Source organism: Arvicola amphibius, chromosome 10 (genome assembly GCF_903992535.2).
Source record: "Arvicola amphibius chromosome 10, mArvAmp1.2, whole genome shotgun sequence".
Classification (NCBI taxonomy): Eukaryota; Metazoa; Chordata; class Mammalia; order Rodentia; family Cricetidae; genus Arvicola; species Arvicola amphibius.
Window position 1 is genome coordinate 77,852,614 of NC_052056.1, and position 22,116 is coordinate 77,874,729.

General features: G+C 42.2%; 2 protein-coding genes across 5 annotated transcripts in view; one reads left to right on the plus strand and one right to left on the minus strand.

Moving 5' to 3' along the window:
• Positions 1-2,052, plus strand: part of LOC119824649 (sperm-associated antigen 6) — a 141,694-nt gene extending 139,642 nt beyond the window's left edge. For all 4 annotated transcript variants that reach the window (XM_038344955.1, XM_042055875.1, XM_038344956.1 and 1 more), the window contains one exon: positions 481-2,052. In XM_038344955.1, the coding sequence (XP_038200883.1) occupies positions 481-550 (70 nt within the window). In that variant the 3' untranslated portion in view covers positions 551-2,052. The remainder of the gene's footprint in view (positions 1-480) is intronic.
• A 15,874-nt stretch (positions 2,053-17,926) lies between these two features.
• LOC119824319 (Kruppel-like factor 18) lies at positions 17,927-18,981 on the minus strand. Its single transcript, XM_038344445.1, is given in 2 exon segments — positions 17,927-18,133; positions 18,136-18,981. Coding segments are annotated over 2 exon segments (1,053 nt in total).
• Between the last annotated feature and the right edge of the window lie 3,135 nt (positions 18,982-22,116).

A 22,116-nucleotide genomic window follows, 5' to 3' on the forward strand; every position in this document is an offset into this window, starting at 1 on the left:
ACATGGTGGCTTGCAGCCATTTTCCAGGCCAGTGCTATAAGATCTGATCCCCTCTTCAGGCCTCCAAGGGCATGAGACACGGAAGTGATATGCATATATGCATACAGGTAAAACACACATACATATGTATACATACATACAGGTAAAACACACATACACATAAAATAAAAAAAAAGTAAAATTACTCAATTGATAAGACAGTATCTGAGGTGAAATTTTGTTCATGGATTGAAGGTTTTTTTTAGAAAGCATCTAAGTTGTTATTATATATATTTCTTAAGTGTTTTATTCTTTCTCAAGTACAGCGTTGTGAGGTAATTCTTTGTTGTTTCTAACCGTATGCATAAAGCATGTAATGATTAAGACCATACATGAGGTTTTACTTATATTATTTCGGCAGGTTCTTATGTAGACTTTCTTGAGTCTACCTTTGAAAAATTTCCCTATCTAATAACAAATTTATTTATTTTATTTTTTCAGGTACTATTCACCTGGATACTCGGATACGCTTCTACAGAGGGTGGACAGCTACCAGCCACTTACCAACTGAACAAACCATATTTTTATACTCCTCAGTTTCCCAGGGGAGTATGAATAGTGATTGTTAAAGTGCTTTGAAAGTACATTCTAGCTTTGTTTTGTTCAATGTGAGATACCTTTAGATAATGTTTTCTAAATGTATGTAGTAGTTTAAGAATTAGTAGCTGGAATATATATATATATATATATATATATATATATATATATATATGACCAGTCATAGTCATTGCATGCATAGGAATTTCTCTAAAGATAGTCTTGAAGACATTAAAAGGTTTAACACATTTGTTATCATTCTGCTGAAAACCACATATAAACAGCACAAACATTCATTCCCTCCAACTAGCTGAGAAATGCCACTCAGCAATGCTTAGGCTATTTTGCCATTTTTCTCATACATAGGCAAGGGAAACTTGCCTTTCAAGTTACATCTAGAAGGAAAAGAGCTGAAAGGTGACCCTGATGACAAATAGCCCTGAAAGAGGCTCTGATGCTGGGCATACAAACACACTGGACTAACGTAGACGCTCAAGAGCCTGCTAGGTTTCCTAAGAACCTAGGCACATTCTCCTCATTCCCACTCACTGGTCGTGAAGCTCTTTCCCTCTGGTTCTCAGCATTACTCTCTGGTATCTGTGCTCTCCGTTCCTCGTGAGAAGTCTCTTATTCCTGATCCATATGCAAGGACAAAACATGGAATATATGTCTCCATTGTCCTTGTTCTAGATTCACTTCACCAAATTTCAGAAGTCATGTTTTCAGGGATTTAAGTAATTTGAACAGAATACATGAGGCTCAGACTTTATATACATTTTTTATTAGATTCAGTAATGGGGCCAAAGAAGATTTCAATAAAGTGTTAAAAACAGCATTAGAACTGTCCTTTTTGTTTTTTATATCTAGTGATTTTCTGCCTTTGGGAATCTGTCTTTGGAGTTAGGAGTCTTTGATTGTCAGTACATTTGTATCTTTGGACTTACAGAGGTCTCATCAGGAGGCCTGAAGAGGAGGTGCAGGCCAGCCTAGACAACCTTTAGGACAGTGGGGATTGTCCTAAAAAAAAAGCCTAGCTTCAGGTTTCCTTCTTGGACTCCCCCAACCTTCGATTTTTTCATCAAAAGGAAACTGTTCGTTACGTCTGGACATTTTTCTGAACCCATCTCTGCCTTCATTTTTTTTCAGTAATGTACATCTTTGTGGATGTACATTTAAAACTTTAAAACTTCTTTATGACCAGCATTTTCCAACCTATTTTTTATTTATGTCAAACTAGAATTGCTAGTCATTGCACAGGTAAATGTAACATCCCTTGATTTCTCCAACAATGCATGACTACTGCCCTTTTAGGAATCCAAACAGCATCTAAGGTTTCAAGGATTTCTTTTCCCTATTTTAAGACTTTTCCTTCTGAGTCAGTTAGACCCTTTTCTTTATATAAAGCTTCATGTATGTGGATAGTGGTGAAGGCTATTTAGAGATCATGCATATATTGACCTCAGTCCCTGTTGCTCGTTAGAGAGCTGTGGTCAGCACTATGAGTTCTGCCTTTTTTTTTTTTTTTTTTTTTACTGAGTTTCACTTTGGCAGAGATTTCAACTCAGTGATGAAACTCAGTTAATCATGAAGTACCCCCCAAAGGCATTCTCCTTTTGCAAACTACTATCGTGGGTGAAATATTCATGTCAGAGTCCTTGATGGACTGGTCCATTAATTCTGGTCATCAGAAAAAATACCTTATGCATAACTTTAACACAGTCATGATCTGACTTACTGGTCCAACATGTAGGACAGTCTCTAGGGTTTGTGTCCACTCCGCTTTAGATGATTGTGTGATTTTTCTCACATAGCGTTTGTTCTCTGATATCTGACCATCTGGGCATTAGTTAGCCAGTGCTTCCCTTTAATCCACTAATGTTAATACTATGTGTGACATTTGGACTGTTAATTCTTATCCCCAAATCATTTTGTCAGCCTCTGACACTAAAGGGACCATGACCATGCATACCCATAGGCAGGGTGACCAGCCTTGAACAATGAAATCAAGTTTCTAGGAGTGGCATGTCATTGGATCAGAACTGCCGAGATCATGGTGTCTCTTCTCAGCAATAGAAACCCTAATCAAGAGAGTTAGTTTTACTGAGTTTGCAAACTTGAGTAATTTTAAAAGCTTTAATGCGAAAGGAGAAGACAAACCTTAAACAATCACTTCAGATATCACGACATGTCAAAGAATTGTATTTAACAAGTTGGTATGTTCTGGCGTCTTTCTATACAGCTAGGAACACTGTAAAGTGTGCTCATGGCATGTGTGACTGGAATCAAATTCCCTAGAGTCACAGGAGTCTTGTTTAGTAGAACACAGAGTTTTCACGTTTTCTCTTGTGTATCTCAGTGGACTTAGATAAAAACATTTTCTCGGGATAATTTAAAATTCAATATAAAATGCTACTGTGTTTCTTTCATTCATGACTGGTGTATTGTCTATAGTAGATTTTCAGATGTCAGATTGAGAAAAATAAGAGCATAAGGGAGTTTGGAATGGATATTTACACAATAAAAAAGCCTCTAATTTTTCCATGTATACAATTTATAGTAACCCATTCTTGGTAAAATTTATACTAAAACAGTTTCTCAACCTGTGGGTCATGTGACCTTTTGGGGGCCACATATCACATATCCTGATTATCAGATATTTATATTACAATTCATAATAGTATACCAAAATTATAGTTATAAAGTAGCAATGAAAGAATTTTATGGTTGGGGTCACTATAGCACAAGGGACTATATTAAAGGGGGCAACATTAGGAAGGTTGAGAGACACTGTAATAAAATATAAAAAGTAGATATTACTAATTGTGAGTGTTCATTTCAAATATTTTAAATATAAAGAAGTTCAAGTGTTTTAAACTTACACTGAGTTCTCAGTTTTCCAGACGTTTGTGGCATGCACAGTATAGTTTAAATAATCCAAATGTCATTTTTCTATTCTCATCTGCTCCCAGTGCTAGCCAGGATTGCAGCAAGCACATTTAGTTAGAAGTGCTATCAGGTTTGTCTGAAAGTTAGGGCTTGTGGGCACCTGGATGAATTGGACTGATTCAACTTTCAGACCATGGTGAAGTCTCCTCATTACTTTCCTGAACTATCACAGTGTAATGTGAAAGGAGACAGACTAGAGGATCTCAGAATGACTCCACAGAGTAAATAGCCTCACCTGGTTTCTAAAGCCCTCTCTGATAAAATCCTGCAGACTGATTAATGGGGTTTAAAGAGTCCAGAGCTTGACAGGTAGTTAAGTGGTGCCACTACAAATCTATATGATATTTGTGTGAACTGAAAAGGTCTGCATTCCTCAAGACATTTAATTTATGTTTTCATTTATTTATACCAACCATAGTTCCCCTCCCTCATCTCCTCCTATTCCCTCACCCCACCTCCCTTCTACCACCTCCCCACCCACTGCTCCATGTCCATTCAGAAAGGGGCAGGCCTTCCATGGGTGTAGTGGGAGCGGCAGGGCAGGCCTGCTTTTCGTCCTGCCCGGCTCCCGCATGGTTAGCTTTACACCCGGAATAATTACACGGAAACTGTATTCTTTTAAATACTGCCTGGCCCATTATTTTCAGCCTCTTACTCACATCTTGCTTTAACCCATTTCTAATAATCTGTGTAGCACCACGGAATGGTGTCTTACCGGAAAGATTCTAGCGTATGTCCATCTTGGGCTGGAGCTTCATCGCATCTGGCATCTCTCTGAGGAGAGGCACGGCAGTCTGACTAACTTAGGAGAGGCATGGCATCTGACTGAGCCATCTACCTCACTTCTTTCTTCCTGTTCTGTCTACTCCACCCACCTATGTTCTAACCTATGAGGCCAAGCAGTTTCTTTATTAATTAACCAATGAAATCATCAGATAGATAGAAGACACACCTACATCATTTCCCCTTTTTCTGTTTAAACAAAAAGGAAAGGCTTTAACTTTAACATAGTAAAATTACATATAACAAAACAGTTATCAAGTAAGAATTACAGTTACAATATTTATATCTATTTTATCTTTTATCATAACAAAGGAAAACAACTATATCTATCTATTCTTCAACCCCATCAAAGACTCCAGAAGGATATAATATTACCTAAGTAAATGAGAAGTAAGCAACTTACAAAACTCTAGAAATCACAGAGACATCTTGCTGCCTGGACAGTCACCCAAAGTTCCTCTGTACCGTTGGGGCATCCACCTTTGGCCTACAGGCCCATAGTTTTCAGCAAACATTACCATGAAGCAGGAAATTTCAAAGGCAGTTCAGTCACTATCTGCTGTGTCCTTCATAAAGTCTCGCAGACTCTTTGTTGAATCAGGAACCCCAAAGAATCATCTCACATTTAGGCAAGTCCAGCAGTCCTCTCTCATTGGGTTCTTTGTGTCCAGTTTCTGCAACAGTCCAGGCAAGAGCAGTTTCTTGCCCAAATGGCTATCAAACTCCATAAGGAGCCTCTTTGATGCCCATCTTCCTCTTGAAGTAGATTGGTGCTGCCAGGAGCAGATGTGTCTCATTGTCATGAAAAATCTAAGTTATTAAAACATTCAAAATGCGATATTCTGTAGTCTTTGAAAGATATGAAGAATGCCTATTTAACTTAAACATATCTCTAAATGTCTAGAAAATCTAACTAACATGACTACAAGCTTGACTATTATTGATGACTATCCATTAACAACCTATATTTCCTAATTATACATTACATTTTTAAAATGAACTACACAATCACAATACCTTAATCAAGATCAGAAATACACATAACAAGATTGACCTTAATATCATTAACCAAGATTCACAACAATCCAACTTATTTATATCTATATCATCTCCCCCTTTAAATGTAAAAACATTTATAAACAATATTTGGGAATATGGGCGCAGTTATTTCTCTCCAAACTGCTTCCTGCTGAATGGAGGTGCTGTTAATCCGATCTTCTATGGTGTAAGCTGTGTGCCATGTTCATCTCAGTCATCAGTTGCGTAAAGTAATTTTTTGAGGGTGTTCACAGCAACCTTCAGGAGGGCATAATCTATCATACCATATTGGGATAAAAGCAATCCACACGGTCTCATTTTCTGTAAAAATAAACTCCTTTCCAAAGCATCATGTCCTTAGATCCAAATTGTAAAGTCAAGGTATTTTCAAAATATCTACTCTGGAATAGTTTAGCAGCATTTGTAAACAAATATCTTTTAGCAGCTGTTGCTCCTTCCTCAGCATTCAAGCAATTCAAAGAGAGCAAGATTCTTTGTGTATTTTCCATCTTTGTACGGCTTTATTTTAACCCCTATTTCGTTTATTTTTACTTTTTTTAAATTTTTGACAAGTTCTCTGTATATCTTTGTCCTGGAATAACTCTGCAGACCAGGCTGTCCTTGAACTCTCAGAGATCCACTTGCCTTTGCATCCCAAGTGCTGGGATTAAAGGTGTATGCTACTACACCTTGAACTCATAGAGATCTGTCTGTCTCTGGCTGCCAGGCATTGGGATTAAAGGTGTGTCATGCCACACCTTGAAGTCACAGAGGTCAATCTACTTCTGTCTCCAAAGTGTTGGGATTAAAGGTGTATACCACCACACCCAACTCCTTTCTTTCTTCCTTTTCTACCATAAGAACTTTAACCTTTAGCCTGCATATATTTTCAACACATTGTAAACCATTTTGACGTTTTCTTCAACACTGAATCTTTCTTTTACTGTATATCTCTCTTTTTGTGACCACATGAGTCTTTAATTTACCCACCAATATTGGTAGAACTAAAGCCGTAACTTTGGCGGCTGGATCCAGCCCATGCCTTAGCTTTCTAGCCTCATCGCGGAGGTACCCGCAGGAGCCATATTTATTACCACAACTCTATGGCATTTCAAGGTCCCTGCCAGCAAGCAAGCTGCAACAGTGTTCAACAATCAAAAGCTCCATAGTCAGGACCACCTGCTTGAAAGAGTCAGAGTTTGTCCTGGCAGTACAGACCAGAACGCCAGCATTTTAAAACAGCAAAACTTTCTTCCTGCTACGGCTGAAAACAAACAAGCATGCAGTCAGCTTTTATCAACGCCATTTAAGTGTTTCGTAGCAGGACCTCCTAAAAGAGCTGCACGGTTTTGCAGCTAAAGCTGAGTCAGGAAGCCTCTCTTAGATGAGAGTGCTTGCTAGCTTCTAGCAATCAGAGCAGACCTGAGAAATTGCTGCTATCAAGAAAACATGCTTTACTCTATTCTTTCCCAAGCTTTCTCAAGCTTTCTATGGATCCAGTTATCCACGTTGGGCGCCATTCTGTAGTGATTTTAACCATTATGATAGGTGTAATATGGTATCTCAGAGTCATTTTGATTTTAATTCCCTAATAGCTAAGGATGCCGAACAATTCTTTAAATGTATCTAAGCCACTTGAAATTCTTCTGGTAAGAATTTTCTGTTTAGAGGGGACCTGACAGTCTGCCAGAGGATCCATCATTCTTTGGGGTGAGTGAGGAGTGAGTGCCTGAACCGCCGCAGCTGCCCGGAGAGGGACCACAGACACTCCACAACTCCCCCTGCCACCAGCACACTTCCTGCTCTTCCTGCAGGGGTTATTCTCCCCGGATACTGCCTCTCTCTTCCTGTCCCTTCCCAGCTTGCACCCAGAATCCTCCCCCCCCCCCCGCCTCATCCTCCCGTCTTTGGGGCCACAAAATCCCACAGCTCAGCCTGTTTGGGCTCTGGGGACCTGGAATTGAGTGCACCCAGGCCGGTGGGAGGACCCTTCTTCATTTGACTGCCCGGGGCAAGGTAGGCCTTTGTCTGAGAGCTGCTTGGCCTGCAAGGGGACCTGACAGTCTGCCAGAGGATCCATCATTCTTTGGGGTGAGTGAGGAGTGAGTGCCCGAACCGCGGCAGCTGCCCGGAGAGGGACCACCTACACTCCACAACTCCCCCTGCCTCCAGCACACTTCCTGCTCTTCCTGCTGGGGTTATCCTCCCCGGATACTGCCTCTCTCTTCCTGTCCCTTCCCAGCTTGCACCCAGAATCCTCCCCCCCCGCCTCATCCTCCCGTCTTTGGGGCCACAAAATCCCACAGCTCAGCCTGTTTGGGCTCTGGGGACCTGGAATTGAGTGCACCCAGGCCGGTGGGAGGTCCCCATCTTCATTTGACTGCCCGGGGCAAGGTAGGCCTTTGTCTGAGAGCTGCTTGGCCTGCAAGGGGACCTGACAGTCTGCCAGAGGATCCATCATTCTTTGGGGTGAGTGAGGAGTGAGTGCCTGAACCGCGGCAGCTGCCCGGAGAGGGACCACAGACACTCCACAACTCCCCCTGCCACCAGCACACTTCCTGCTCTTCCTGCAGGGGTTATTCTCCCCGGATACCGCCTCTCTCTCCCTGTCCCTTCCCAGCTTGCACCCAGAATCCTCCCCCCCTCCCCCTGCCTCATCCTCCCGTCTTTGGGGCCACAAAATCCCACAGCTCAGCCTGTTTGGGCTCTGGGGACCTGGAATTGAGTACACCCAGGCCCGTGGGAGGTCCCCTCCTACATTGGCCTGCCTGGGGCAGGGTAGGCCTTTGTCTGAGAGCTGCTTGGCCTGTAAGGGGACCTGACAGTCTGCCAGAGGATCCATCATTCTTTGGGAAACTGCAGTCCTGATGACGACTTCTGGAGATGCACTTTCATACCTCGCTGACCTCTCAACACAGTAGCACCAGTGATATTTTCTTAGTTGTTCTCAGGTGTCCTGCTCCAGTTCTAAGGCCATCCACCCAAAGGGGTCAGACTCTGGCCTCCAGGCAGGTCTGAGGATTCCTGAGGAGGGGTGCGGGCTCCTTCAGATTGTGCTGCCAGGTTCGCTGTGTGGTATTCCATCCCGCCCTGCCCCCACCTTGGCCCTTTTGTCTGGGCTGCGACCCTGGGCTGCCTGGAATCCCTGATCCTGTGCACTGACATTCCATCTGAACTGGTGAGTGAATTCGGACCCTGTGGCAACCTGCCCTGGAAGAGAGCACAGACCCCCTACCCCCACTTCCCTCTGCAGGCTGGTGTCTGTTTCTCCTGTCCCTGTGTCTCCCAAGCTTTCCCTAGTGTTCTCAGGTGTCCTGCTCCTGTTCTAAGGCCATCCACCCAAAGGGGTCAGACTCTGGCCTCCAGGCAGGTCTGAGGATTCCTACGGAGGGGTGCGGGCTCCTTCAGATTGTGCTGCCAGGTTCGCTGTGTGGTATTCCATCCCGCCCTGCCCCCACCTTGGCCCTTTTGTCTGGGCTGTGACCCTGGGCTGCCTGGAATCCCTGATCCTGTGCACTGACATTCCATCTGAACTGATGAGTGAATTCGGACCCTGGGGCAACCTGTCCTGGAAGAGAGCACAGACCCCCTACCCCCACGTCCCTCTGTAGGCTTGTGTCTGTTTCTCCCATCCCTGTGTCTCCTAAGCTTTCCCTAGTGTTCTCAGGTGTCCTGCTCCAGTTCTAAGGCCATCCACCCAAAGGGGTCAGACTCTGGCCTCCAGGCAGGTCTGAGGATTCCTGCGGAGGGGTGCGGGCTCCTTCAGATTGTGCTGCCAGGTTCGCTGTGTGGTATTCCACCAGTTCAGTTCCACCTGAACTGGTGTCCTGCTCCTGTTCTAAGTCCATCCACCCAGAGGAATCAGACTCTGGCCTTCAGGCAGGTCTGGGGATTCCTGCAAGGGAGTGTGGGCTTCTTCAGATTGTGACGCAAGGAATAGGTCCTCCTCTGACACAGGGGAGATCCAACCAGTTTCAGTCACAGCAAAGATTGGTCTAGGACACCAAACGCCTCCGGGCTCCTTTTGAAGGAAGAGATGGGCAGGCGCCAATGCAGGAGCTCCTCCAACAACATGAAAGGCAACATGACATCACCACAATCTAGACATCCCGAAACAACAAGAATTGAACACCCTACCCCAGAAGATATAGAAGAATCCGACCTTAAACAGTACTTTATGAAAATAATAGAGGACCTTAAACAGGAGGTAAAAAACTGCCATAAAAAAATTAAGTTGACAAACAAAAAGGTAGACGAAATAAATAAATCTCTCAAAGATACCCAAGAAAAACAAGAAAAACAAGAAAAAGCAATCAAACAGGTAAGGGAAACAGTACAAGACCTGAAAAATGAAATGGAGGTATTGAAGAAAACACAATCTGAGGGACGACTGGAAATGGAAACTCTGAGTAAACGAACAGAAACTTCAGAGACAAGTATTTCCAACCGAATACAAGAGATGGAAGAAAGAATCTCGGACTCTGAAGATACTATAGAGGAAATAAACTCACAGATTAAAGAATTAAACAAATCTAACAAATTCTTAACACAAAACACTCAGGAAATCTGGGACACCATGAAAAGACCAAACCTAAGAATAATTGGGGTAGAAGAAGGAGAAGAATTACAACTCAAAGGCCCAGAAAACATATTCAACAAAATTATAGAAGAAAACTTCCCCAACCTAAAGAAGGATGTTCCTATGAAGGTACAAGAAGCCTACAGAACACCAAATAGACTGGATCAAAAGAAAGCATCCCCACGCCATATAATAATCAAAACACAAAACATACAGAATAAAGAACAGATATTAAGAGCTGCAAAGGAAAAAGGCCAAATAACATATAAAGGGAAACCTATCAGAATTACACCTGATTTCTCAATGGAAACCATGAAAGCCAGAAGAGCTTGGATAGATGTGCTACAGACACTAAGGGAACATGGATGCAAGCCTAGACTACTATACCCAGCAAAGCTTGCATTCACCATTGATGGAGAAAACAAGATATTCCAGGACAAAAACAGATTTAAACAATACGTAGCCACAAATCCAGCCTTGCAGAAAGTAATAGAAGGAAAATCACAAACCAAGGAGTCCAACAACGCCCACAATAACTCAGGCATCTAGCGACCCTTCACCAGCACAACTAGAAGAAGGGAAACACACAAACTCTACTACTAAAAATGACTGAAGTTAACAACCACTGGTCATTAATATCACTTAATATCAATGGACTCAATTCACCTATAAAGGCACAGGCTAAGAGACTGGATACGAAAACAGAATCCAACATTTTGCTGTTTACAAGAAACACACCTCAACCACAAAGAAAGACACCTACTCAGAGTAAAGGGTTGGGAAAAGGTTTATCAAGCAAATGGCCCTAAGAAACAAGCGGGTGTGGCCATACTAATTTCCAACAATGTTGACTTCAAACTAAAATCAATCAGAAGAGATGGAAAGGGACACTTTATACTCATAACAGGAAAAATCCATCAGAATGAAGTCTCAATCCTGAATATCTATGCCCCTAATATAAAAGCTCCCACTTATGTAAAAGAAACACTTCTAGAACTCAAGGCAGCCATCAAACCACACACACTAATAGTTGGAGACTTCAACACTCCTCTCTCACCAATGGACAGGTCAATCCGACAGAAACCTAACAGAGAATTGAAAGACTTAATGGAGGTAATGAACCAAATGGACTTAACAGACATCTATAGAACATTCCACCCAAATAGGAAAGAATATACGTTCTTCTCTGCGGCTCATGGAACCTTTTCGAAAATTGACCATATACTTGGTAACAAAGCAAACTTCCACAGTTACAAAAAAAATATTAGTAACCACCTGTGTCTTATCGGATCACCATGGATTAAAATTAGAATTCAACAACAATGCTACCCCCAGAAAGCCCACAAACTCATGGAAACTGAACAGTCAACTACTGACCCACACCTGGGTCAAGGAAGAAATAAAGAAAGAAATTAAAGTCTTTCTTGAATTTAATGAAAACAAAGACACAACATACTCAAACCTATGGGACACAATGAAAGCAGTGCTAAGAGGAAAGTTCATAGCACTAAGTGCCCACTTAAAGAAAATGGAGAAAGCACTCATTGGTGACTTAACAGCACACCTGAAAGCTCTGGAAAAAAAAGAAGCAGACTCACCTAGGAGAAGTAGAAGACTGGAAATAATCAAACTGAGGGCAGAAATCAACAAAATAGAAACACAGAAAACAATCCAAAGAATCAATGAAACAAGAAGCTGGTTCTTGGAGAAAATCAACAAGATTGACAAACCCTTAGTCAAACTAATCAAACGGCAGAGGGAGAACACGCAAATTATTAAGATCAGATATGAAAAGGGGGACATAACCACAGACACAGAGGAAATTCAGAGAATCATTAGATCTTACTACAAAAGCCTGTATGCCACAAAATTGGAAAATGTAAAAGAAATGGACAGTTTTTTAGATAAATACCATATACCAAAGTTAAACCAGGACCAGGTAAATGCTCCAAATCGTCCTGTCAGTCGCGAAGAATTAGAAACTGTTATCAGAAACCTCCCTACCAAAAAGAGCCCAGGACCAGATGGTTTCAATGCGGAATTCTACCAGAACTTCCAAGAAGACCTAATACCTATACTCCTTAAGGTATTTCATAATATAGAAACACAAGAGTCACTGCCAAATTCCTTCTATGAAGCTACAGTTACCCTGATACCTAAACCACACAAAGACTCAACCAAGAAAGAGAATTACAGGCCAATCTCACTCATGAACATTGACGCAAAAATTCTCAATAAAATACTGGCAAACCGAATCCAAGAACACATTAGAAAAATTATCCATTACGATCAAGTAGGCTTCATCCCAGAGATGCAGGGCTGGTTCAACATACGAAAATCTATCAATGTAATCCATCATATAAATAAACTGAAGGAAAAAAACCATATGGTCATCTCATTAGATGCTGAAAAAGCATTTGACAAAATTCAGCACCCTTTTATGATAAAAGTTTTGGAGAGATTAGGGATACAAGGGTCATTCCTAAATATAATAAAAGCTATTTACAGCAAGCCGACAGCTAACATCAAATTAAACGGAGAGAAACTCAAGGCTATCCCACTAAATTCAGGAACACGACAAGGCTGTCCACTCTCTCCTTATCTCTTCAATATAGTGCTTGAAGTTCTAGCAATAGCAATAAGACAACATAAGGGAATCAAGGGGATTCAATTTGGAAAGGAAGAAGTTAAACTTTCATTATTTGCAGATGATATGATAGTATACATAAGCGACCCCAAAAACTCCACCAAAGAACTCCTACAGCTGAAAAACTCCTTCAGTAACGTGGCAGGTTACAAGATCAACTCCAAAAAATCAGTCGCCCTCCTATACACAAAGGATAAGGAAGCAGAGAGGGAAATCAGAGAAGTATCACCTTTCACAATAGCCACAAATAGCATAAGATATCTGGGAGTATCTCTAACCAAGGAAGTGAAGGATTTATTTGACAAGAACTTTAAGTCTTTGAAGAAAGAAATTGAAGAGGATACCAGAAAATGGAAGGATCTCCCCTGCTCGTGGATTGGGAGGATCAACATAGTAAAAATGGCAATTCTACCAAAAGCAATCTATACATTCAATGCAATCCCAATCAAGGTCCCATTAAAATTCTTCACAGAGATTGAGAGGACAATAATCAACTTTATATGGAAAAACAAGAAACCCAGGATAGCCAAAACAATCTTATACAATAAAGGTACCTCTGGAGGCATTACCATCCCTGACTTCAAACTCTATTACAAAGCTACAGTATTGAAAACAGCTTGGTATTGGCATAAAAACAGAGAAGTTGACCAATGGAATCGTATAGAAGACCCGGATCTTAAACCACAAACCTACGAACACCTGATTTTTGATAAAGGAGCTAAAAGCACACAATGAAAGAAAGAAAGCATCTTCAACAAATGGTGCTGGCATAACTGGATGTCAACCTGTAGAAGAATGAAAGTAGATCCGTGTCTATCACCATGCACAAAACTCAAGTCCAAATGGATTAAAGGCCTCAATATTAATCTGAACACATTGAGCTTGATAGAGGAGAAAGTTGGAAGTACTCTACAACAAATGGGCACAGAGAACCGTTTCCTGCGCATAACCCCAGCTGCACAGACATTAAGGGCAACATTGAATAAATGGGACCTCCTGAAGTTGAGCAGCTTCTGTAAAGCAAAGGACATTGTCACAAAGACACAAAGGCAGCCTACTGACTGGGAAAAGATCTTCACCAACCCTGCAACTGACAAAGGTCTGATCTCTAAAATATATAAGGAACTCAAGAGACTAGACGGTAAAATGCCAATTAACCCAATTAAAAATGGGGCGCTGAACTGAACAGAGAATTCTCAACAGAAGAAGTTCAAATGGCCAAAAGACACTTAAGGTCATGCTCAACCTCCCTAGCTATCAGGGAAATGCAAATCAAAACAACTTTGAGATATCATCTTACACCTGTCAGATTGGCTAAAATCCAAAACACCAATCATAACCTTTGCTGGAGAGGTTGTGGGGTAAGGGGTACACTCATCCATTGCTGGTGGGAATGCACACTTGTGCAACCACTTTGGAAAGCAGTGTGGCGGTTTCTCAGGAAATTCGGGATCAACCTACCCCAGGACCCAGCAATTCCACTATTGGGAATCTACCCAAGAGATGCCCAATCATACAACAAAAGCATATGCTCATCTATGTTCATAGCAGCATTATTTGTAATAGCCAGATCCTGGAAACAACCTAGATGCCCTTCAGTGGAAGAATGGATGAAGAAACTGTGGAATATATACATGCTAGAATACTACTCAGCGGTAAAAAACAATGACATCTTGAATTTTGCAGGCAAATGGATGGAAATAGAAAACACTATTCTGAGTGAGGTAACCCAGACCGAAAAAGATGAACATGGGATGTACTCACTCATAATCGGTTTCTAGCCATAATTAAAGGACATTGAGCCTATAAATTTGGGATCCTTGAGAAGATAATAAGAAGGTGAACTCCCAAAAAAAGATATAGTAATCCTCCTGGATATTGGAAGTAGACACGATCGCCAGGCAAAATTGGGAACTTGAGGGTTGGGCGAGACTGGGCCAAGGGAAGATGGGGAGAGAAAAATGTGAAGGGGAGAATGGGGGGAGCTCGGAGGAATGGGATGCTTGGGATATAGGAAGGGTGGATATGGGAGCAGGGAAGCATATATCTTAATTTAAGGAGCTACCTGAGGGCTGTCAAGAGACTTGACCCTAGAGGGGTTCCCAGGTGTCCAGGGAGACGCCCCCAGTTAGTTCCTTGGGCAGCTGAGGAGAGGTAGCCTGAAAAGGCCAGTTCCTATAGCCATACTGATGAATTTCTTGCATATCACCATAGAACCTCCACCTGACGATAGATGAAGAAAATGACAGAGCCCCACATTGGAGCACCGGACTGAGCTCCCAAGGTCCTGATGAGGAGCAGAAGGAGGGAGAACATGAGAAAGAAAGTCAGGATCGTGAGGGAACTTCCAGCTGGCGACAGATGGGGAAGGTGACTGAGCCCCACATTGGAGCACTGGACTGAGCTCCCAAGGTCCTGATGAGGAGCAGAAGGAGCGAGAACATGAGGGAGAAAATCAGGAACGTGAGGGGTGCGTTCACTCATGGAGACGGTGGGACAGAACTAAAGGGAGATCACCAACTCCAGTTGGAATGGGACTGATGGATCATGCGACCAAACCCGTCTCTCTGAATGTGGCCAACAGCGGGGGCTGACTGAGAAGCAAAGGACATTGGCGCTGGGCTCTGATTCTTTTGCATGGACGGGCTCTGTGGGAGCCTTCTCAGCTTGGTCGATCACCTTCCTGGACCTGCGGGGAGTTGGGAGGACCTTGGACTTAGCATAGAGTGGGGAACCCTGATGGCTCCTTGGCCTTGAGAGGGAGGGATGGGAGGTATAGGTGGAGGGAAGGGGAGGGAAGGGGGAGAAGGAGGGGCGGGAAGGGGGAGGAGGAGCGGAGGGAGGGGGAGGAGGAGGGAAGGAGATGGAAATTTTTAAATATAAAAAAAAATAAACCAGGAGAAAGAAAAAAAAAAAGAAAAAAAGAAAACAAATAGCCCAGTTAAAAACTGGGACATGAAACTAATAGAGTTCTCAAAATAAATAAATAAATGAATAAATAAATAAATAAATAAATAAATGTAGAAGATTGAGGAAAAAAAAAAGAATTTTCTGTTTAAATCTGTATCCTATTTTTAATTGGATTATTTGGTATTTTAATGTTCTTTTAAAGCCAAATAGTGGGTTGAATTGGGTTGGGAAGGGAAGATGGATTTTGGAGGAGTTGGGGGAAGGAGAATATTTGTAGACAGTGAGAGGCCTTGGAGCATTCAACCCTAAACAGATGTCTTTATCAACTTGCTACCATAAAGGCTCAGGGATCTACTGGAAGAACAGCCAGTGGTGGTGGAAATAGCAGTTTTCAGATACAAAAGGTCTGTTGCACTCATGAACTCACAGAGACTGTGGCAGCATGAACGAAATGCGTATAAGTGCCAGCCAGAAAAAAAAAATCCAAGAATGAAGAAAGAGAAGTGGGTACAAAATTCCACCCCTGGATAAGAAGGTCTTTGAAACTGACATCTGCTGGGAAGAAAAATCAGTTTTCCTTGATGGAGTGAAACTGGATACCTCAGCCACATTCCAGGGGAGGCCATATGCTCATAAGTATTTGTCCAACACAAACTGTACACGTTGGCTTTTGTGTGCATTTACATAGTTTTGTCTTAGTTTTTGGGGGGGCTTGTGTTGTTGTTCTTTTAAAGAAAGAAATAAAGAGAAAAAATTATATTGGATGAGCAGGGTGGTGGGGGAGGAGCTAGGAGGAGTTGAAGGAGGGAAAAGAATATGGTCAAAAAATTGTATTAAATTCACCATAAACTAACAAAATATAAAAAATAGGAAAGGAAGAAGTCAAATTATCCCCATTAACAAATGAAATGATTCTGTACTAAGTCCCTAAGGATGCCACCAGAATAGTGTTAAATTTAAAAAACGATTTCAATAAATATTCAGTATATGAAATTCAGTAGCTTTCATATATACAAGTAATGAACTTGCTGAGAAAATATAGGATAAGTATCTCATTCATAATAGCCTCAAAAATAAAACATAAAAGTACCTTGGAATAACCTTACTAAAGAAGGGAAAGACCTCTACACTGAAAACTAAGATATTGACAAAATAAATTAGATACAATGGAAACACATTTAATAAGTTCAAGCAATTAGAACTCCCCCAGGAATTTCCTGCTGAGAAAGGGAATGACTGAAGCTCCTGAGGTCTCCAAAGAAGAAACTATCTACTAGAGAGATTGAAAAATGGGTCACCTGGGAAAAGGCTGAAAACTTTTGGAAGACTCTGCAGGAAAGATCGTCCACATAGAGACCCACGGGGCTGAGACAGTGGTAGGGAGGGATGCCGCCACACCAATCCCTTGCTTACTCTCTATGTGAGCCCTACGCTGGTGTCAGGACCCTGAAGGGAGGTGGAGAATCACTAGATTTCTTTGTTCCTGTTCCACATGTGGACACATGGACTATATCTGCTTTTACTGCTTTTCATGATTAGTTTGGCTCCTTTAATTGGTTTATTGAGACTAGATGGCTGAACTTGGCTGATGGGGCACCTAAGTGCAGTAATATAACACCTAATGATTGACAGAGGTACCAAAAGCATGCGGAGGAAAAGAGTCTTCTATCCCACAAATAGCCCTGGCAAAACTGAATTAACACCATAACAAATTAAAATTGACCTCTGTGTCTCACCCTTTACGCACACAAAGCAAATTCAAAGTGAACCAAAGCCCTTCTTTAAAATGTGACACCCTGCAAGTTTCAGAGGAAAGCACAGGGAATCCACTCAGGATCAGCAAGAATTTCCTGCACAGGACTCCAGTAGCACAGGCAGAGCCCTAGAATAACAAACGAGACTGCATGAAATTAAAAGTGTTGGCATGTGAGAAGTGGTCCTTTCTATAAAATATAACTAGCACATGAAAAGATGGCAATCTTTGTCCCCACCATGTTGTGAGAGTCTTGTGTACATTCTTGTTTGCCCAATCTCTGCATGACAAACATCCTAATATTGTGCCAGTTCGTGAGATTAGCTCCCACCAATGAGTGAGATGCCATCACCCATGGACTAAGTTAACTTTTGTCTTGCTGTACTTGCTTGCCCAATTTGGAACCTCTATACTTCTTTGCAAAAGTAAATTTGCTTGCTGGGTTACTTTTGCTTTGCTCAGTTATCTCTGTGTAACACCAGGGATGTCAATTTCCAACAATCTGGGGGATCTTTGCCAACAATTTGTATGCTTGGCCAAGATTTTATTTTTTATATATTTTTTTAGAGTTTCCAAATTTCAGTGTTTATTTTATTATATCATCTACAAACAAGATTAAAAGATAGTGCTTGTTGACAATGTCTAGAGTAGGAAACAACCCAATTTTACAAGGAAAGATACTGTTTGTGTACTGTCAGGTTCCAGGGTTTGATAAGGCTCCAGGACAGACCCTCTGGTGCTGCTTGAGATAATTCAGTCTGGAAAAATTCTTGTCGCACCTAGCACAAGGGTGAAGACGCTGTCCACCGTGCTTTCTCTTGTGTCTTTGGAGATCTCCAGAGCGGTAAAATTTCCACTGGTATCCAGGATCACTGCACACATAGGCCTTCTCCCCAGTGTGTGTTTCTTCATATGGTCTTTGAGGTGGAAAGACTTTGTGTAAGATTTCCCACAGCCCTGGTAGGTACAGAAGAATCTCCCAGTGGCAGAATTCTTCTGGGTCCCAGGACTCTGAGTGTCCAGGTGTGACTTCTCTTGTGGAAGCTGTCCCTGGGCTGAAGGGAAATCTGAAAAGCTCCCCCGAGCTTGACCTTGGGCCCCAAAGGAACTGGCAGGGTGTGTAGAACCATCCACATGTAGGGTTTGGTTTCCAAATGAAGTCACCTGAACACTGTGGCTTCCTCCAACAGTGGGTGATGGCTTCTGACCTGAGAAGACATTCTCATCTACTGAGGTGGTCTTCACCTGACCCAAGGAATTGTCTTCCCAGCTGGGAGTAGTGTCCAGACACTGGAACAGGTTGTATTCCTCACTCCGTCTTGGGGACGTGCCCCAGTCTTGAATGATGTCCAATCCAGGAGTTTGCGGATGACCGTCCCAGAGAGGCTGGCTACCCACTGGACTTGTCATCTGTTGATGCACCCAGAAATCCTGGTCACATCTGTAGGCTGATATCTCATACCTACTGTGGCTCTGTTCACCACCCTGGATTGACATTGGACTGCAGGATGGCGTCTGACCATAGTGGTTTTTCTGGTCATAGCCGTATTTCTTCCGCAGTTCATCAAAAGCCTGATACCCATCGGCAGTTAACATCTGATTCCCAGAGAACAGGGTATCATGGGCAGTCTGAGGAATACAGGATCCTTGCTGAAAACCAGGCGGGGTTTGGGCTAGTTTCCACAAGATTTCCAACGTGATCTCGAAGTGCTGATCAATTTCCTCAGGGTTGCTGGGACAGTAGGACATCTTGACGAGGAATTAGCTTTTCAGTTTGGCCAAGATTTTAAAAGCATCTCAGAAAATACTTGGATCACTTCCCTTGGATAATTGCTCCATGGCCCAGTTGGTAACTCCCAGTGTCTTAGTCAAATGACACTTTTGGATAAGCAACGATTTCAGGACAGAAAGTTTCTTATCTTCTCCCTATATGCCCAGGCAAGCATGGCAGCAGCCGGGCAACTCTGCACAGAACAGCACAAGGAAGTCACAAGCACATCCGAGCACAAACAGGCAAGTTCTCTGTCTGTCTTCCTTCGGGCTGTAAGCACCTTTGTGCTGCTCTGCCTACCTGAGAAACAAAAAAAAAAGTCCCTCTTTTTCTTGCTAAGGTTAACTGATAGCCACATAGTGGAGCCTCATTTAGTGCCCTATCTTCTTTCCCAAGACTCAGGATTCCACCACAGAAAACCTGAGAATCTTTGAATCAGGTTTGAGAAAAGGGAAGAGAAAAGAAGGTCACTTGGTCTGGTTCGGTCTGACACTATCTTAAACCACATGGTCTCCAGGCAGTTGCTTCCCTAACTGGGTAAAAGCATCACACGAGGATTATAAGGTTTTAAATCAAGATTAAATAAAGAGAAAAAGTTGATTTCTAAGGGACTTAAGATTCTTTCCCACATAGGACATCACAGAGCTATCTGATCTCATCCCACACCATGCTTGGATGGAATAAAATGGTACCAAAGTCACTTTCTCCTTACTTGGATATACATTTTAAAGAGAAGGGGGTGACTCCACATTGAATCTGAGAGACACAAGATCCAAGAAGGCCTATGCTCCCATGGATTTATTTTACCAAGAAGCTAAACTCCAACAAAAGTAGCCATGTGGCTTTGTCACCATCCTGGCTGGTGATCCCAGTAAGATCGTAGCCACCATGTGACATGGACAGCAGCTTGGCTACTGATATCATCAAGATGACAAAGATCAAATGAACTTTATTGCCATCTTGGCTAATAGAACCATACTGTGTAAACCAAAATGACAGCACCCTGAAATGTCCCAGTGCTACTGAGCCCTCAGAGGATAACCACACCCTAGAACTTCCTGAACCACAGGCATTCAGTCACACATCTTAGCCTTCTCCTTTTCTATGATTTTTCCTGGTTGCCTCATGTGATCATAGAAATGTGAGAGCCAGAGGAGGCTCTGCGATCAAGTGAGAAGGTCACAGAAGATTTTATACTGAACTAAGGAGGTAATACCAGACCTCCCCAGAGGGACATTTCTTAAATCTTGGCAAGGGTTTTATAGGATATGTTTACTAGTTTTTAGAGAATCAGACTTTGCCTAACCATGTGCCTCCAACACTAGAGCCAGCAACCTATTACAGCTAATACTTGAGATGGCAAGACCTGGGAAGATCCTGTGAATTTGTAGCTTCTAGTAGCAATAAATTGCTGTAATAAGTGATGACAATTGCTTGGTACAGAAGTCTCCATGTGCCTCTGGACAAACCCCTAAGACATAAAACATTCTCCCTATCTCTTTGGCATAGTTTAAAGTAAGCCCACTTTAGCTATAGTTCAGCTTGATTGATGCTGGGAACCATATCACCTAGTTTCAAATCAGCAAATGAATGCTTGTCCAATGGGTCTCCATAGGCAAGACTCATGCTGATGGTCTCTCACTTGGCAGTACCAGTGGACTTCAGGGCAGTGCACAATACTGCAGAGACCATGAAGCTTGCATGCTATCTTCTCTCTCACAGTATTGAAGGCTTTCTTTGCAGTTTGTAATTTCAGTCATGAATGGAACAGATGTGACCATTCCTGGAAATTCCATTTTTCACCAATATTTCCCCTAAATGCTTTAAGAACTGATGCTTCTTAGGTTTAATATAGAGAGAATACACATGCAAACCCTTTTTGTCAGACAAGGGAACAATTAGAGAAATACAGGCTAACTGTATGCTAGCAGTTTATAGCAATTTGATCCTACTTTTGTACATAGGCTTTAAGTTTTGAGCAATATTGTAGTTCTTGAAAATGTGTACCTATGTTTATCACCTTTTAGCTTTGTAAGGAATTGTTGTGTTTAGTTTGATATTTAGACAAGCTAACAACGTGTCGATCATTGTTTTTGGTTTAAATGTTGTTTTGATGTAAAAGTTGGGAAAATACACTTGTTTGTTTCTGGAAGTTAACCCTGGAGGGTGGGAAAATATGCTTGTTTCTGAAGTGTAATAAAGACTGCTCAAGCTATTTAAGGCTGGCCACTTGTGTGAAACTCATCTGGGGATTGGATACTCCATGTTTTTGCACCGATGCCCCTTCCCTATTTTAGGATTAGAATCCAGGTTGCAGCAAGACCACAGCAGATTGAACAGGTCCTGCTAGAATTTAGGTCTCCACACAGGTCAGAGATTCTATTATCTTGATTATAAGTTTCTCTTAACAGACTATGCTTGCTTCTATTGCTGTAGTGGAACAGTGACCAGAAAACAACTTCAGAGAAATGGATTTGGCATACTTATCAGATCACAGTCAAATATGAAGGAATTCAGGGCGGGAACTCAAGCAGAAGCAAGAACCATGGAGGAAAGCTTCTTTCCCCCATATTTATTCATTCACTCACTCACTAATTCACTCTCATTTTTTAAAAAAGGAAAACAAAATATCTGTTTTTTTTTCATTTTACATACCAATCCCAAGTCCCACTTCCTCCCCTATTCCCATTTCCTCCACTTTGTCTCTCACCACCCCATCTACTGCTCAGAGAGGGTAAGGCACATTGCTTTGGGGAAGGACTAAGGCCTCCCTACTATATCTAGGCTGAACAAGGTATCCATCCAAAAAGGATGGGTTCCCCAAAAAGCAGTACAACCAGAAGGGTAAATTCTGCTGCCACTGCAGTGGCCCCACAGTCTACCCTGAAGGCGTAAGTCACAAACAATCCCACACCAGTTTGGAGTTATGATTAATAGAATGGTTATTTATTTAAAGGGGAACAAACTTACAGATCACCGTCCCAGCCAACAGCCCTCTGCGCAATCAGGAAGGGAGCCTAGTCGCTGGAAGCAGAGCCGGAAGCCAGAGAGCAAGTGGAGGGAAGTGGCCGCATTTTTAAAAAGAGAGACCACGCCCCAATGGGCTGGTATCT